This window comes from Ctenocephalides felis, unplaced genomic scaffold (genome assembly GCF_003426905.1).
Source record: "Ctenocephalides felis isolate EL2017-DRISC unplaced genomic scaffold, ASM342690v1 CF-g0.4_SCAFFOLD_03570, whole genome shotgun sequence".
NCBI classification, from domain to species: Eukaryota; Metazoa; Arthropoda; class Insecta; order Siphonaptera; family Pulicidae; genus Ctenocephalides; species Ctenocephalides felis.
In genome coordinates, this window is record NW_020539724.1 from 19,777,269 (window position 1) to 19,796,048 (window position 18,780).

The 18,780-nt window shown below is 29.4% G+C and overlaps 1 protein-coding gene and 1 pseudogene across 1 annotated transcript; both read left to right on the plus strand.

Moving 5' to 3' along the window:
* Positions 1-258: 258 nt before the first annotated feature.
* Positions 259-17,240, plus strand: LOC113383025 (sortilin-related receptor-like). The gene is given in 30 exon segments (XM_026621277.1): positions 259-426; positions 496-755; positions 1,043-1,349; positions 1,489-1,567; positions 1,570-1,862; positions 1,967-2,192; positions 2,266-2,379; positions 2,481-2,831; positions 2,911-3,054; positions 3,188-3,346; positions 3,689-3,888; positions 4,013-4,202; positions 4,810-4,983; positions 5,748-5,922; positions 6,438-6,548; positions 7,103-7,301; positions 7,403-7,610; positions 7,813-7,975; positions 8,049-8,293; positions 8,394-8,539; positions 9,341-9,805; positions 9,875-10,082; positions 10,184-10,347; positions 12,386-12,611; positions 12,778-13,115; positions 14,307-14,602; positions 14,675-14,871; positions 16,319-16,540; positions 17,181-17,212; positions 17,214-17,240. Coding segments are annotated over 30 exon segments (6,087 nt in total).
* Positions 17,241-18,574: 1,334 nt separating this feature from the next.
* Positions 18,575-18,780, plus strand: part of LOC113383544 — a 23,077-nt pseudogene continuing 22,871 nt past the window's right edge.

Consider the following 18,780-nt stretch of genomic DNA (forward strand, 5'->3'; position numbering starts at 1 on the left):
GTTTTTATTTTACCATATGTTATTATGATTTTAATAATCAACCATTGATGGGATATTTTAATCAAATTGTTGAAACTATACTTTGTTGATAAATTTAGAATTCATTTATTTTTTTATATGGAAAACGGTTAGAACTACCATTATCTAAAATATACAGTCAGTTAACAATTAACTTAAATATTGAATAACTTAATAATTATTTACAATATCTTAAAAATGCAAATAATCATTTTCAGTGTTTATTTTTATAATTTCAGAATGACTTCTCCTTTGCCTTTGCTATTATATATTGAAAGAGCAGAACCAACGGACACAAGTACTGTTCTCACAGTGACCGCATTGTCTCAGACAAATGTGTTGATTGGCAATGTCCAAGATTTCTTAGTTAGAGGAGACTTTATGTTCGCCACCAGGAAAAACAACAAGGTACAATATAAAATCAAACTAACACTTCAAACCAATGTTTAGAACTTAACATAATACTTTTTTTTTCAGAACAATCTAGAACTATTGATTTCATATCGAAGAGCACCTTTCGTAGTAGCTCATTTTTCATCGGAATTGAGTTTTCTTGCCATCCATGTGGCTGATGTGACAGATAGAAGACTGATGGTAGTGGGTGTTCATGGTGACACTGTAGCTCATCTCTATGTTTCTGAGAGCAATGAAGATTTCTCTAGAATTAATTTTGTTTTAAGCTTAGAAGGCATTTTGTGCCATGTTCCAAATAGTACGTGGACTGACACCTGGCTGAGGTAAGATAATTAAATAAATTTACAAATCTCTATATAAGAACAACAGATTATAGTATAAAGTTTATGTTTTTTTGCAAAAAATATTATTCTATAGGTGTATGTACATGTATATAGATATAACACATTTCATAAGCGGATATGAAGAAATTAAAGTGTTGCTAGAATTTTACATATTGTCCATTTAGGATACATACAAAAAACTTTAATTGTTCAGTCATGTTCTGTTTTTTTACAAGAAAGATATATCTACTTATATCAACAATTTTAATTTATGTCTTCATTTCCAGTGATATAGCAGAAGAATCATTTGCTGACTTATATCGTGTCGAGGGTCTCCTTGGAGTCTACATTGCATCTCGCGTTCTTTCTACTTCTACATTCAATAACAATGCCACCAGTAGAGGCAGAACTCAACCAGTTATATCACCAGAACATTTATCCAGTGTGATAACCTTCGATCATGGTGCTACTTGGCGACCGATTTCTCCACCACGACGAGATGACGATGGACATCCAATCAAGTGCGATACCAACCTGGGATGTTCGTTGCATTTGACACAGAAATTTAGTCAGCTGTATCCTGTTACTAGATCGGTGAGTTAAATACAAATTTAACAAATTACATAAAGAAATATTGATATATTTTTTATTTCAAGGGTTTTCTGTAGAATTACCTTTTTTTTATAGAGGCACTATGCACTAACTTGTTTCTATTTCTATTTATCTATTACAGGTTACAATACTCAGTTCCAAGTCCGCACCCGGCATCATCCTCGCCGCTGGTGTTATCGGACGCTCTTTAAAAGGTCATCCTGTGTATTTTTAAGTCGAGATGGCGGCCTTACATGGAAGCAAATTCTGAAAGACTATTATTTCTTCAATTTTGGTGACCACGGTGGCGTTTTAGTCGCCGTAAAATATTTTAAGACGAGAGGCGAAACGAAACGTCTTTTATATTCTACTGATGAAGGTGATACTTGGAAGAGTGTCGATTTCCATTCAAAGGATTTGAGAATTTACGGTTTGATGACGGAACCAGGGGAGAATACTACTGTTTTCACTATGTTTGGTTCAAGCCCTGGTCTACATCAATGGCAAATTATAAAGGTAATAAAATCCTAGTCAAAATACATACTTTGATCATATTTAACATAAAAACGTACATGACGAAATTGACATTATATATTTCAATATTATCTCTTTCTTCTTAGGTTGATTTGGCAGCCGCTTTCGACCGTATGTGCACGCCGGAAGATTACAAATTTTGGGCTCCAGGAGGTCTTTCTGGTGTCTCAGAAATGGCATGTTCTATGGGATCCAAAGATACTTATCAACGAAGGATCCCAAGGGCTAATTGCTATAATGGCAAAGATTACTCTAGGCCAGTTAATAAAGAAGTTTGCGAATGCGGAGCTCACGATTTTGAATGTTCTCCAGGTACTAATCATTCATTTGTGAAATACCTATTTTGTTTTTTGCATATCTATTAATTGCTCAAATTTTGTTTTAGGCTTTACTCGTAGTAGCCAACCATTCCACTGCATAAAAAAACCTGAACTATCAGAGGATCCGTTCGCTGTTCCCGCCACTTGCAGACCTGGACAATTTTATAAAAGGACTAAAGGTAAGAAACTAAAAAAAAAAATTATTAATTAGCACTCATAATAAATTAGAAATCTCACAGTGCTTGATTTGCATATAACATTATTTTCTTTCTTCTATTAGGTTATAAAAAGATTGATGGAGATGTCTGCTTGGGCGGATATGAGTACCTCTATGAACCAGCCACAATACCGTGTCCATTTGCTCCAACAAGAGAATTTTTAGTTATGGCTCAACGAGAGAAAATAATTCGCATAGACTTATCTGCACCAACTAATGGCACTGTATTAAAGACAGGAATTGAAGTTTTCCCTGTAGATGGTTTGAAGAATGTCATAGCAATTGAGTATGATATGAAGAATGATTGTGTTTATTGGGCCGATATTGTCAATGATACAATTGGCAGACAGTGTTTGAGAAACGGAACTGAGGAGAGGGAAATTTTGGTGGAGACTGATTTAGCTAGTGTAGAAGGTTGGTATTTTTAAATTTTTAAAATTCAAATTATTTTATGAACATATTTCTATCATATTCTTTCATATGTATGCCATAGGAATGTCATTGGATTGGATATCTCGATTATTATACTTTGTTGATGGAATGAGACAAAAGATTGAAGCAATACATATTGATACAAATGCTTTTGGACGATTCCGGAGAACTATTTTGGATTCAAAGGTTCTTACAAAACCTAGAGGTAGATTACTTTCACATTTTTATTTGCTTTATTTTAATAGTTTTGTTGTATAAGTGCTACTGTGTCTTTTATGTTATAATTATTATAATATTTGTTTAATTTAATATTTTTCTTATTGTTTTACTAATTGTAGGTATTGTTGTACATCCTGTGGCTGGCTATATGTTCTTTACTGATTGGGAACCAGTTTCTCCATCTATATCAAGAGCGAATCTTGATGGAACCGAAGTAACTCGGTTGTTTACTGCACCTGTTGTTAGTTGGCCCAATGGAATTACAGTAGATCATATTGGTATGCATAAAATCCTGTTAAAATAAAACTACTTAATAGTTAAATAATATTAAAACAAGAAAGTTTAATTTTTACATTTAGTAACATTAATTGTTTCTTCATGTTTGGGATTTGCAGTTCCATAGAAAGTAAAAATATAATGGAAACTCAGTTTTGAGAAATTTATTAAATTTAATTTTGCTGCCACCATGTATTAAACTTCTATATATGACAATATATATTGTAATTTGATCAACATGATATTAAAATTATCTATTAAATGGTGGTCTATTTGGATTGCATAGATATGAATAAACTACTGTATGCATTACAGTTTAATATTATCTTTTATATTTTTATCAGCTGAACGTATATATTGGGTGGATGCCCAAGAAGACTATATTGCCAGTAGTGATTTGCATGGAAAACATTTTGAAAAAATTATGTCTGAAGAAGAACGAGTTACTCATCCATTTGCTGTAGCTGTTTTCAAACACACCATGTATTGGGATGATTGGAAAACCAGTGCTGTGTACAGTGCAGACAAAGATCATGGATTACAGGTAAACATATTAATTACTGTAAGCTTTATTATTAAGGCAAAAAAGTGTGATAAATTTGAGAAACTGCTGCACATCCAATTTAAAGTTGTGATCACAATCATTTTTATGTAATTTTATTTTTCAGGTCCAAACAATTGCTAGAGATCTTCCTGGACTCATGGATCTGAAAATCTATGCCCACTCAATACAAGAAGGTACAAGTGCTTGCTCTCCCATGAGTAATGAGACAAAACCGAAATGCCCCTATACTTGTGTTAGCATGCCTAAAGGGCAATATAAGTGTTTGTGTCCTGATGGAATGGATGATATAGGAGGTAATTTAAATTTGAATTTTTATTATAAATGAGAGATAAATATAATATAACAGATTAATCTAAATGAAGAATTTTATTTAGAAGATCTTAAGATGTACAGATATTTTAATAATAATTACATTTTGAGAAGATTTTGGTTTTGAAGAACACATAAGTACAAATTTATGTTTCAAGAGTCTTCTTGAGTTTTTAGTAGATTATCTATTATAATCACCTATTTTCTCTTCACATGCTTATTAAAACATATTTATTTATTTTATTTATTTATTTATTTATTTAAATATATAGCCCACAGATTTCTCTAAGAGGACTCAAAAATACAATTATTTTACATAATGAATAACAATTAAAATATATACAAAATTACAATATATAGTTAGTAACATAAAATGCTAAGATAAAATTACATATAATGCAGAATGTAACAATAATATTTATAAACAGAATAAGAAAATAATGAGATATTTGAAAGAAAATAAAAAGATTAACTTGTGCAGATGGAGATTATAACATATATCTATAATATACATTTATTTATCAATTTATCATATTGAGCTTTCTTGTGACATTATTTACCTGATAGTAATCTGTTGTCTATTTGTTTTAGGAAAATGTTTGTGTCCTGGAGGATCTGCACCTTTTGCTAATAACACATGTCCACAGCAAGCAAATACCTGCCGACCAGACCACTTTACTTGTTCGAATGGTGTATGCATACCTCTTTCACTTAGATGTGATGGCGGACAAGACTGCGGGGATGGAAGTGATGAATTAAATTGCGGTAAGAATTTATTAATTCATAGGTAATTTAAGTTTTTTATTTATTTATTTATTTATTTATTTATTTATTTATTTATTTATTTTACAAGCCGTCAGTTTATTTAATATTATAATAAGGCTTAAGTCATTATTTTATAGGTTTAATATAATTTAATTAATTATTAGCTATTTTATTACTTAATTTATTTACTGTAAACTTATTTATATTTAGTTAATTATAATTATTTTTAAATATAACTACTTTGTTTGTTGCAAGTGTTTTTAAAAATTTAATAAGTATTTTAATAAGCTTTACAATACTTTTACAATATTAACAAATTTTAGGTTATTTTATGATATTTTAACAAATTTAAGTGTCTTATATTATTGTAATTATTATTATTATTAATAATAATAATATTATCATTATCATTTTTATTATTATTGTTAAATATTTTTACAATTTTTTTTTCTTTTACAAATTTTTTGGTATTTTGATGAAGGAAATATTTTGTTTTACAATTTTTAAGTGTTTTTAAAATATAAGTTTTTGGTTAACTAATTATTAAGTATTTTAACAATAACAGTCATATGAAAATAATAATTAGAAGAAATATATATATAATATATATATATATATATATATATATATATAATACTGATTGGCACGGTTTTACCTTTATATTAAGGAAATTTCTAATATTGCTATGTAGTTGGCAAATCATCATGAGGGTTGACTGTGTTAAGTATTATATTATTATTTAGTAAACATTATTTTTATTACAGCCTTGGCAAGCAATGCAAGTGGTTGTGGTGTGAACATGTTCCGTTGCCAGGATGGAGGTTGTGTACCACGACATTGGCGCTGCGACTCTGATCGTGATTGCAAAGATGGTAGCGATGAAGCTAATTGCCAATATGCTGAATGCTCTGCTGGTGAATTTAGATGTGGAAATGGAAGGTTAAAATTATTTATTTTTTGCTTATATTTACAATGTAGCAAAGAGTTGATTTTAACATAGGTTAAAGATATTTTTTTCTGACATATTTCTTTTATAAATACTTCAACAATATAAATTGTGAATAACTTTAATATAATATCCTTGTTTTGATTAAACATTACAAAATATTTTGATCATTAATAATAACATTAAATGTAGATCTTTAGAACAACACATTGAATAATATTGAATGTGTGTCCTTGGTCTTTTTTTTTCTTTTGTTTGTATTTTTTTTAAATTACTACCTTTATAAGCAAGTATTATTAGTCATATGCATAATTTTTATCTTTATATTTTTTTTTATTACTTAACTACGTTATATATTAGAACTATTTTAGGTTTGATTGACAAAAATAAATAGTAAAAGTATAGTTATAGTAAAACTTGTTTTTAACTTTTTTCCAACAGTTCCTTAAGCATGCCATTGTTTTAATACAGATGGTTTCTATGTTATTAAAACATAATATTTTTCAAGGTGCATCTCTTCAAAATGGAAATGTGATGGTGAAGATGATTGTCGTGATGGAACAGATGAGAAAGATTGCCCATCTCGTGCTAATGTCACATGCAAAGCAGACGAATTCAGGTAATTTTTGAATTACTTTTATGGTTTGTTTTTACTATTTCATTAATTACTTCGAATTGGTTTTTAACTTATGTTGATGTGAATTCAGAAATTATTTTAGGCTCATATTTCTTTCTACATTACGGTTATTGTAGATACATTTTATTATGAATTGAACAAATAATTTAATCTTAATCAATTAAGTCAAAGTTGAAAATGTACAAAATTTTATATATTGGATGCTAGTAGAGTAAATGACTAGATTTAGATTTAGTAGGATTAGATTTGTTACAGTTACAAAAACTACAATAATATAAAACCAAAACGTTCAGGCAAATAATAAGATTAGTTATATAATGATATCTACAATATAATGATTCAGAGTTAAAATTGATTAATATCTTGATATGCTTTTGCTAGTAAGATATCTTGCATGAAATGTTTAAATCTCTAATCTGGAAAAGGGTGTTTATAAGTTGCTTTTATTATATTTGGTGCTACACTATGATAAATGTAGTAAAGTGTCTGTTGGTATGTTTTCATTTTCTATTATCATATTTTTTTATTTTCAACAGATGCAATTCAACCAACACTTGCATACCTAACTCTTGGCGATGTGATGCTGATACTGATTGCCCTGATGCTTCTGATGAAAAAGGTTGTGCCAATATTACTATCACAAACAATGGTACTTGTGAAGAATGGCAATTCACCTGCGCCGATGGACTTTGTGTTTATGCAACATTCAGATGTGACGGAGCTCCTGATTGCAGGGTAAAATATAATATTTATTTTCCTGCTCTTTATAAATTTTTAATTGTAACTGTAACATTTGGATGATAAAACACTATATTGTATTTTTTTTTTTTTTGCAGGATGGAAGTGATGAAGTAAATTGCACCACGATTTTGCCAGCCTTGGGACCAACTTATACAGAAAAGCCACGTCCAAGTTTCCAGTCCCAAGAAAATTGCGTCGATTGGATGTTCAAGTGTGCAGAAGAAAGAAAGTGCATTCCATACTGGTGGAAATGCGATGGGGTTAACGATTGCGCTGATGCATCTGACGAACGGGGCTGCGGAGGTAAATTTATAATTGAAATATAAAAAGGCAATTTTATATACTGTAAAATATATTTAGTTGTTGCCTAATTGTTAGTTTGACACCAGACTTAATGCATTAACAATACAAGATTATAAAATATTTTATGCTAATATCATTTAACTTATTTTTTATGCTTATTGATGAATTCAATTTTAATACTTCATTTTTTTTTTCTTTATAGACCGAACAGGAATATCATCAACTTTCAGGCCACAGACCACATCTTCTACATCTAATAGGACAGGTCCATCAACTACTAGTAGATGTGTTGACCGTGAATTCAAATGTGATTCTGGTGAATGCATACCCCAGTCTTACGTTTGTGATGGTTATCAAGATTGCAGGTAAAATGAATTTCTATTTCTATTTATATTTTTACATTTGTGCACTATTCAATAACAATATAAATATTATTAGGAGTGGTGATGATGAATTAAGATGCCTTGTGTCTTCAAATAATCTGAGTGGTTGTAGTTTATCAAGTTCTTCAGAAGAATCTAGTGAGGATGGTTCTCATCACAAGGAAACTAAAGGTTTTAGATGTAGAATGGATGGCACTTGCATTCCCAAAGAAGTTGTTTGCGATGGTCACGTTGATTGTCCAGATTCCAGTGATGAACTTGGCTGCTTAAGCCATAATAAAACCGAGCATACAAGTCAAGGTAAGATATTTAACTAATATGATTTTTAAAATATTAAAAATTGGTGATATTATTCGTCGGCGCGAAAAATCTAGAAAATTAAGTTTTATTATTGTTGCAGAAAAACAACCAACTTTGTGTTCACGTGGCTATTTTGCTTGTGCTACTGGTGAATGCTTGGCACAGACCAAATTCTGTGATGGCAAGCAGGATTGCTATGATGGATCTGATGAATCTAATTGTGAAGGAAGAAAACGAGTATACCAGGTAAAATTTACCTAACTATTTATATGATTTACTTCTGTATCTTTATTTATTTATTTATTAATTTTACAAGCCGTCAGTATAATAATATTATAATAAGGCTTAAGTCAATGTTTTATAGGTTTATTATAATATAATTAATTATTAGCTATTTTATTATTTATTTATTATTTAATTTATTTACTATAAACTTATTTATATTTAGTTCATTTTAATTATTTATAAATATAACTAGTTTGTTTGTTGCAAGTATTTTTTTAAAAAATTTAATAAGTATTTCGAAGTATATGACATATTAGTCATATTATTATTATATCACTATCATTTTCATTATTTTTGTTAAATATTTTTACAATATAAGTTTTTTTTTTTACAAATTTTTAGGTATTTTGATGAAAGAAGTATTTTTTTTTCACAATTTTTTAAGTGTTTGTAAAATATAAGTTTTTAGTTAACTAATTATTAAGCATTTTAACAATAACAGTCGTATAAAAAAAAATTAAAATTTTGTTTCACAATTTTAGGTGTTTTAAATTATAAGTTTTTAGTTAACTAATTATTAAGTATTTTAACAATAACAATCATATGAAGATAATAATTAGAAAAAAAAAAAGTCAATATTTTGTATCTCAATTTTTTAGTGTTTTTTTTTTTAATTATAAGTTTTAAATTAACTAATGTAAAGTATTAAAAGTATTTTAACAATAATAATCATATAAAATTAAAAAAAAATTTTTAGCTATCTTTTGCTAGCTAAAGTTAGCTGTATCTTCCTAATTTGTATAAATATTAATTTTGTTTCAGATTCTCCTTATGGGCGTCGAAGATCGCAGCATTAACTCATCCAGCTTGCTCCTCTACTGGTCTTTACCCAGAAATACAAAAGATGTAAAACTCGAATTCTTACCCTCCATTACCCCCATCTCCAGCAATCAAGAAACATGGACAAACCACACCAGTTGGCTTGAGCAATCTGAACACCGATTTTTGAATCTCAAACCATACACTAATTATAACATGACAGTTTATGTCAGAGTAAAGAAAGTCGACAAAAGTGATAAGAAAGGTGATTCAAATGGTGTAGAAGTTGCGCCTATCAAATTTGTCAATGCCACTACATCAGAAGGCATTCCTGATAGCCCAACTAATGTGAAATTACTTCAACAAAATGGATCAAATATTCAAGTCACTTGGGAAGAGTCTAAGAATGTAAATGGCATATTGAGAGGTTATACACTATTTGTGTCACCTCCTACACCACCAAGACAGGTCAGTTAATAATTTAATTGTATCATATTCAGATTTTGCATTTCTATATAATTATTATATATATTTTAGTATCAAATACCTGCTCAAACAACATCTTACACTGTTAGAGGTGATTTCAAACCAGCAATGAAATATACATTCTGGCTTGTAGCTCGTAACACATTAGCTTTATCAGAAAACTCTAATACTTCTGAAATTGTTTTTGATGGGGATTCAGTGTTTAGTGATCGCATCAGAGGATTACATGTTGTTAACGTTGCTGGTGATAAAGATAGAGGTATGTTATAATAGTGTTTCATTTCACAGTCCTGAGTAATAGGGCAGTTTAGAAATTAATTCAAATTTAATTTTAATCTTTAATGTTAATATCTTTTATAGGAGTATCGAGCATATCACTGTCTTGGGACCCTGTGAAAAATGTTGATGGCTACAGTGTGCAAAGAATTTTACCTCTTCCATATCCAAAATTGGAACCTGTATTTGTTAAGAAGAACGAAATTGTCATCAAAAACGCTAGTCCTGGAGTTGAACACGCCATTTCAGTATGTCATCTATTTATATAAAGAAAATTCATAAAATTTATTATAATTTATAAGCTTATTAACTTCCCGAAGGAGAAAAAAAATCAAAATTCATCAAAAAATCCGATTCTCTAATTTCATGTTTTCTCGACGTTTCAAGCCATTCTGAATCGAATGAGACCAAATTTGGTAAAAGTATATGTGTGTGTGTGTGTGAACAGATTTTTTGCCGTAAATCGACGTTTTCTCGAAAACGGCTGGGCCGATTTCAAAAATTTAAAAGCCATTTGATGCACCTCGACGAGAACTATTGTTTGTCAGTTTTGTGCGAAGATCGACCAAGCCGTTTCTTTATAAATCGCAGAAAAGTGAACAATTTTTCGTCTACGTTTTAGCCCGCAATTCTGAATCGATTTTGAAAATTCAAAAACCGTTCGAAAGATATTGGTTGGGAATCATGCTGATTAGTTTTTGGTAGAGATCGGCCGGGCCGTTTTCTTGTAATAAAGTTTAAAAAAAAAAAAAATTCGACGATTATTATGATTATTTTTTTGACGGTAGATACCATAGTCTTCTAGATCATACTAAAATATTACGGCCCTACGACAACTGGTTCAGCTTTAAAAATTCGTCAAAGTTAGCAAAAATTGGTATTGTTTTTTGGCATTTGTCAAAATTAGACTTTTGATCGGCGTTTTCTCAAAAACGCCTGAACCGATTTTAAAAATTTAAAGCCGTTTCTTTGCAATTTGAAAAAAAGTGTTAAACTTTTCGTACACATTTAAGCTCATCCTACCGAACCGATTTTAAAAAATCAAAAACTGTTCGAAAGAAATGAGTTGGGAATGGTACTGATTAGTTTTAGGTGAAAATCTACCGAGCCGTTTTCTTGTAATTACCTGTTGAAAAAAAATTTAAGCCGATTTTCATGAAATTTTTTTTGACTATATACATCATGGTCTTATAGAACTTACTGTAATATTGCGGCCTTACGACTAGTAGTTTAATTTTAAAATTTTGTCAAACTTTGCTAAAATTATTATCGTTTTTTTTAAAGTAGGATTAATGAAGTATATTATTAACTTCCCGTAGGGTAAGTTATTGTAATGGGCCGAAAATCGGAATTGAAAATTTTTACATTTCTCGACGTTTTGAAGGTTTCTGAACGTTTTGGCATACCTCAGAAAAAATGGATGTGTGTGTGTGTGTGTGTGTGTGTGTGTGTGTATGTATGTGTGGATACAAATTTCCCGTCACGTTTTAGGGCGCACGGATCAACCGATTTGAATGGTTCAAAAAACATTCGATTCCTATTGATTGGGAAAAGAGCTGATTAGTTTTTGGCAAAGGCAGGTCCAGCCGTTTCGGAGATACGGAGCAAAGAGTGCAGAAAATAGAAATCGAATTTTTGAGCGAACGGAGTATCCGATTTGAATGATCTAAAAAACATTCAATTAGTAATGATTGGGAGAAGTGTTTATTAATTTTTGGCAAAGGCAGGCCCAGCCATTTCGAAGATACGGAGCTAAATATGTAAAAAATGGCAGTTTTTGAAAGAACTAAGCGTCCGATTTAAATGATTCAAAGAACTTTCTGCTTGTCTTAACAAAATAATTGATTTTGGGTTTTTTTTTTTTTTTTTTTTTTTTTTTTTTTTTTTTTTTTTTTTTTTTTTTAGTATTTTGTATATCGAAAATATTTCAGATTTTATTTTTAATTCTGACTATAGTTCTAATATACTTTAGAAATAATTTCAACTCTGCAATTCGGTTTATATAATTCTTATAAATATTAGACAATGTTACAATATTTATAATAATCTATTTGAAAACATTCAGTATTCCTCGAACATTTCGTTACGGTGCGGGAAGTTCCAGCAATTTGCCTCAAGGCACGATGCCATAATTGCCTCAAGACAGAATTCCACTTACAGCTAGTTTACACATTTTTTTGATTAAGTCGATTATTTACACATATCGGGAAGTTTATGTAACTTGCCTCAAGGCTAAATACCAAACCAACTAGTTATACATTATATTTATTTATTATTTTTTTCTAGGTTTCTGCAGTAAGGAAGCAATATCATTCTATGTCTAGTTCCATAACTGTTGCCACTCCAGGAAGAAATTTCCCAGATGCTACAGCTATTCAAGCTCGTCTTATCAAGCCTGCAGCTGGCAGTAAATCAGAAATTGGTGTAGCTAAAGTTACATGGGAGGCACCAGGAAAGGCAAAATGGTGGTATGCGGTTTATTATGGCAGAAACATGCAGGAGCTATTAGAAAGTAAGTAGTGAAAATTATGTTTTATCAATAATTTCAAGTTTTGTTGCTTTGTTTAATTATTTCAAATTAGTTGACTATGCAAGCACTATTTATTCTTGCTGCTTGATACCTTTATCAATTATTACATTACTTTTAATTTTCTAATTTCCATCTTTTTCCTTTCCAGAACCTCGTCTCATAACCAAGAACCTAACCGCCACCATCCGCGGATTAGAGCACTGCTCCTCATACTTTATAGCAGTTGGTGTTTTAGCTGGTGATGGTGCTTCAGGAACCTCATCTGGTGACTTGGATAGTTCTCTGGGATCTCTTGGTGCACGATGGGCTCCAGGACCTCTTAGTACAGCTGGTTCTGGCACTCTCGACACACCTTATGATCCAAAAGCTCCAGTCAGGGATTTGAAAGCTACTGTTGTTGAGACTAATGGAGTGGTGAATAGGAAAGGATTGCTCATCACTTGGAAGCCGAGTTGTGATGTTATCACTCAACCCGTGGGATATGTGGTAGGAAAAAGATTCTCTCTCTTACTTTAGATTAGGGAATGCAATACCGGTATACCGAATTACCGGTAAACTGCCCGATTTTTCGGCGGTATTTTTACCGGTATTTACCCCAAAAATACCGGTATTTTCGGTATTTTTACATAAGCGCTATTTGATAATAATACACTAAAGTTTAAATTTCTCAGAACAAATTTATCTTTAAATTCTATAATCGCATAAACAGTATGTCCTCAAGTGATCCTATAGGATGAACAAATGTCAAATATTATCTTAACTCGTCATTAAACTGAGTATTTATTGCTTTACTAAGGGCTTCATATCGTGTTACAATAAATAGAATTGGACTGATAGATAATGATGTTTGTTTAATCTTATGTGAAAATGTAACGGTTTTTTAAGTGATATTTCCGCCAAAATATTTTATATCATACAGATTACCTCTGCGTAATCTTTATTTTTTTCTAACTTTGTACGTAATAATTATGATAATTACTAAATATTTTTGCTTCTTATTACAAATATAAAATATTATTTTTCAAAAACGTTTCGAAGTTTGAAAATACTATAGAACCATCATATTATTTTAAATAACAATACTCAACAATTATAGTAACTTATTATTTATCTCAACAAAGTATCCGACGGAAATTATTTTTTAAAATATTGGAGTTTATGCTAATTTAATACATCGGATTATATGCAGATAATACACTTTATTATAATAATGTAATATGATCTTTTATGAGTTTTTGGTCTTTCTTACTCTAAGTTTGTTTTTGGTAAAAAGTACTCAATATACTTGATAGTGATAATGAATTAATTAAATTGGATATAATTTTGTTAAATTATTATTTATAAAAATAAACTTATTGTTTTATTTTATTGTTTTTATTGTTTAGTTGAATATAGTTGTAGTTGTATATACATTTTTTTATATTTGTACTAGTAACTTTCAATTTTGTTTACGTTTGTTTAAGATAATAAAAATACCGGTAATTTACCGGTATTCCGGTTTTAAAATGAAATTGCCGAAATACCGGTATTGAAATTTTCTATCGGTATTGCATTCCCTACTTTAGATACATTGAATTTTCATGACTTTAGTTTATGACACTGTTACAAAGATGTTGTTACCATGTATTATAAGTTTTTTAAATTATTAGTATTTTTGTTATCTGTTTTTGTTTACAGGCTGAAATAATAGAATTGACCACCAACGAAACATTCCGCTTCGAATTGGCAGCAGTTTCCAACAGAACGCTTTCCCATCTTGTGGAACCTGTATTATACGGCGCCAATTATCGGATTCTCGTCAGAACTTCTGGTGATGGATTGACATCGAAAGGTCCAGCCGCAGATTCTGAAATTACCGTACAAGGACCCCCATTACCGGTTCCACATCAACTGCAGATGTGGAGGCAGAGGAACAGCTCTTTCTTGGTGCAATGGAAAGATGTCAAGATGCCTGATGAAATTAGTTCCATTAAGTAAGGAAAAGAAGGTTTTTGTTTAAATTAATTTGACAAAATTGAATTAATACCTTCTTGGATTTTTTGCAGATTCAAATATGTGTTGTGGGTGTCGACAGGTAAACAGGTTGATACAAAGACTGGCAAGAATTATACTCTATCAGAATCAACGTTAATTCTTGATTCTTTGGAAGAAGGACAGATTTATTCAATGGCTGTGCAAATCCAAACTGAACAAGGAATGCTTTCTGAATTAAGTGAAGTGGAATCGATTCAAGTACCATTAGGTATGATAACCATTACTTTCTTTTTTGTTAAAGATTATAATGTTTTTTTTTTCAAACCTGACATAATATTTATAGTTTATACTCTTTTTATTTATATATAATAATTGCTCTCATCTTTGATACAAGAAATAGAGGTTGTTGCATTCTAACACTTGTATCTTTTTTCTTTAACAAAAAATCAGTATATTAAAAACAACTGATTCAAAAATGCTTTATTCATAACTTGTAACAGTTCTATTATTTTATTTAGATTTATATAATCCAACAATGAATGTTAAAACAAGTTACATCTAAAAAAAAAAAGAGTGCGCGTAAGATCCACACGCGATTGAAGTGAAACTTATTTTGCTAAATAAATACTTCATATAACAATTTTAAATAATGTTTATTAGTAATATGGTAACACTTGTGATGGACACATTTATTAGTGTCAACCATTATACACATTTATATAATGATAAATTATAAATTATATATTTATAATAGCATTAAAAATATGTTTAATATTTAAAAACAATGTCATTAAAGTCATACTTGAAATATGACATGATCGGTTTGTCATTGTAATTAGCATTTAGAAATGAACGTTCATTAGAGAAATGAAGTAATTGATAATTAATAAATTCTATAATATTTATTCACACAGTGGATTATGTTAAACAACGCCTAAACAAATATTGTTTTCGCAACTTCACTCATCATGCATTTGTGTTTGAAGAACTTTATGTGATTAAAATTAACATACATTCATTGACTGCTTGTATTGTTTTACTTTTTTGCTGGCGATATAATTTCATTCTTTGAACAGCTGTAATATCTGTCTTGCCTAAAAAATATTTCCATTTTAATAACTTCAAAGATTTATAGAAACTACGAATAATATAGGAATGATTTCTAATCAACAAACTTACGTTTAGTTGACGGCACAAATGTTTAATTTGTTTTATTATTTTCGAGAAACGGGTAAAATATTCTTCTGATTCAGGCATTAAATCAAGATTAGTACTATTTTAAAATTCTTATTTATCAATGCCGATTTCCTTGTTGATATCGGTACGCATACAACGTTGATGTCTAATCACAATCGACCCGTATAGAAACGATCGAGAGCGAATGACGAACAGTTCGGGCGTAACGGACTTCCGTTGCATTTGGTAATTTTCTTTTGTTGAAAATAAGGGATGAGAGTAAATGCCTTCTTTTTTAAGCTTAAATCTAGGAAAGGGCGAGTCCAGTTTGACTATTGCTATTCATTCTGTGAAATCCAAACCAACACATAATCAATTCTTAACAAACAAATAATTATCAAATTGTGTTAGTAATTCCTGGTATATTCTTAATAAATACAAATTTTTCATGATTTTTCTAGACTTCTGTCATTTGCATTTTAAATGCACCAAATGTATTACCATTCATGTTCTATATTAAGCAAAATATCTTTTACCAGGAACGTGGTCGTTGTTCTCTTACGACGAATCTAGTGGCAATGGCGGTTCCACATGGCGTGTGGCTGCACCAGTATTGATCCTGGTGACTTTAGCTGTATGCACCGCCGCCGCTGTTCTCGTTTGGAGGCATCGAAGGGCGCAGAATAGTTTCACCAGATTCGCAAATTCTCATTACGACACGAGGACTGGTGCTACTACTATTGGCGCAGGAGGAGTTTTAGGTAAGAAAATTTTCAGGGGTAACATTATTATAAAAAAAACATTTTTTTTAACTGTTAAATAATTAACATCTAGCAATATTGATAAATAATAACAAATTTAAATAAATAAGAGTGCAAAGAATAGAATTTACATGAAAATAATATCCGTATTATGATGAGTTAATATAAAATAAAAGCAAATATGAATAAAATAAAATTAATAAATAATATAAATAAAATTTCTGAATAATAAAATAACATTAGAAAACAATGAAATATAACATAAAAAACATAAAAGCATTTAATTAACTATTGATATGATACAATGCAAATGTGAAGACATTTGGTAGACAATGGTTTACTTTATATAATTCTTAACAATATTTTAATTATTTTCAACAGTTGTTAGCATTAATTATTTATAACTTCAGCAATAATACATTGTTTTACATATGTTTTTAAACATTTTGCAGATAAAGCTTTTACTTTTTTTAGAAAATTACCAAGTTTTTTTGTATTGTAAAGGGAATGTTTTACTGATAAATAGCGTTCAATTGTTAAAAGATTTTGAATACTTGGTTTCTGATTTGAATGTTGGTCTATAACTTTTAATAAAACTATTATTTCTTTTCATTATATAAATATTAAGTTTTATTTTTAGATGACGATGTTCCTGATATAAGGCCGTTCTCTAGACGACGAACCTTTGGTTTTAGCGTAGACCAAAATTTGTAAGCGCTGTGTAATAATAAATCATATTTAAGTATTGTTTTGAATTAATAAACCTATTTCGTGTTGGCTTCTAAAATCATTTTTAAAATATTCAATAATGAAATAAAAACTACGAAGTATTCGATTTTAATATCCATGATTTTAGAGCTCAGTTAATATTTGTTTTTAAATATCACACTTTAGGAATGAATCAATGAATTTAATATAATTATTTAATCAAAACCGTTGGTACTAGTTTTTTAAATAGTACCCCACATTTAAATATTAATTTTTAAGTGATAAGTGGTAAAGACAAGGTTCTGTGATTAAATTAGTAAGTAGTTGTAGTGAAATGTTATCAAGTCATACTTTGAGTTGTTAGAAGAGAATGTTGATTTTTGTTTTTTCTATTCATATGCCTGCCATACCATTTTAAAATGTATATATTTGTAAGTTTAACGGAATATAATGAATTGTATGTGCAATTTTCACCGAGGCCAAACAAACCAAAGATCTAGTTGCATTCAATTTGTTACAAATATAATGAAATGATTAGTTAATTTGCGAAAACTTTTCCTTCGTGTAAATATTGCTAAATTTGGAATGAAGTCTGTGGTCCAAGATACATTTTTCTATTCTAATTCATAGAATTCTAAATTTACAAATTCTTAATTTTTAAATGATTTCATTTATGTAGATTTATTTTGCTTTTTTAAATTTTTATTATTATTATTATTTTAAACTTTATTTATTATCGCACATTTAATTCTAAATCTATTTCTAATCTTACCTTTTTCTTAATTGCATTATTTCTTAGATAAAATAATGTGCTTTGTTATTTTCTGGAAATAGTCCATTAATTTAATTTGTTTTCTCGGTTTGATAAATATCAATCTAATATCAGTTTTTTTTAAATAGATCTTTGGACATGAATATTTACTAGTTTTTAACTTTTCAATTATCAAATGACTGTATTCATGGTTACTATTAGAAAATTAACTAAAGCATTCTGATCTTTTTGGATATGAAGTGTGAGTTATAATTATAGAATGAGGCAAAAAGAGTTTTTTCAGTATTTGTAAGTTGATTATTTTTATATTGCTATTGTATAAATTTTTAAATGAATGTCATTAAGAAAGATAATAGAAGTAATATAGGGATTAGACTGATTGCTTCAAATTTGTACGAGATATAAATATAATGAACTACTGTATAATTATACTAATTAAAATAATTTACATTACGTTTTGTTATAAATTTAGATAGGATGAAATTTTCAGAACGACTAACACCTAGATGATTATATTTTTAGTTATTGAAATTTAAAAGAATTTTAAAATCGCAATGGAAAAAGTAAGACTGTTCAAGCCCCACATATAATTACATTTTTAAATCACGAAGTAGAATGAATGTATTTATTAAATCAATTAGAATTAACTTTTTTCGTTGCAAGAAATGGTTGAAGTCAAATTGTTTAGATTTAAAATGTAAATGTTCTTACATAACAAGTAAAAATTTGATGGCTCATTTTGAAAAATTGCTGAATGTCT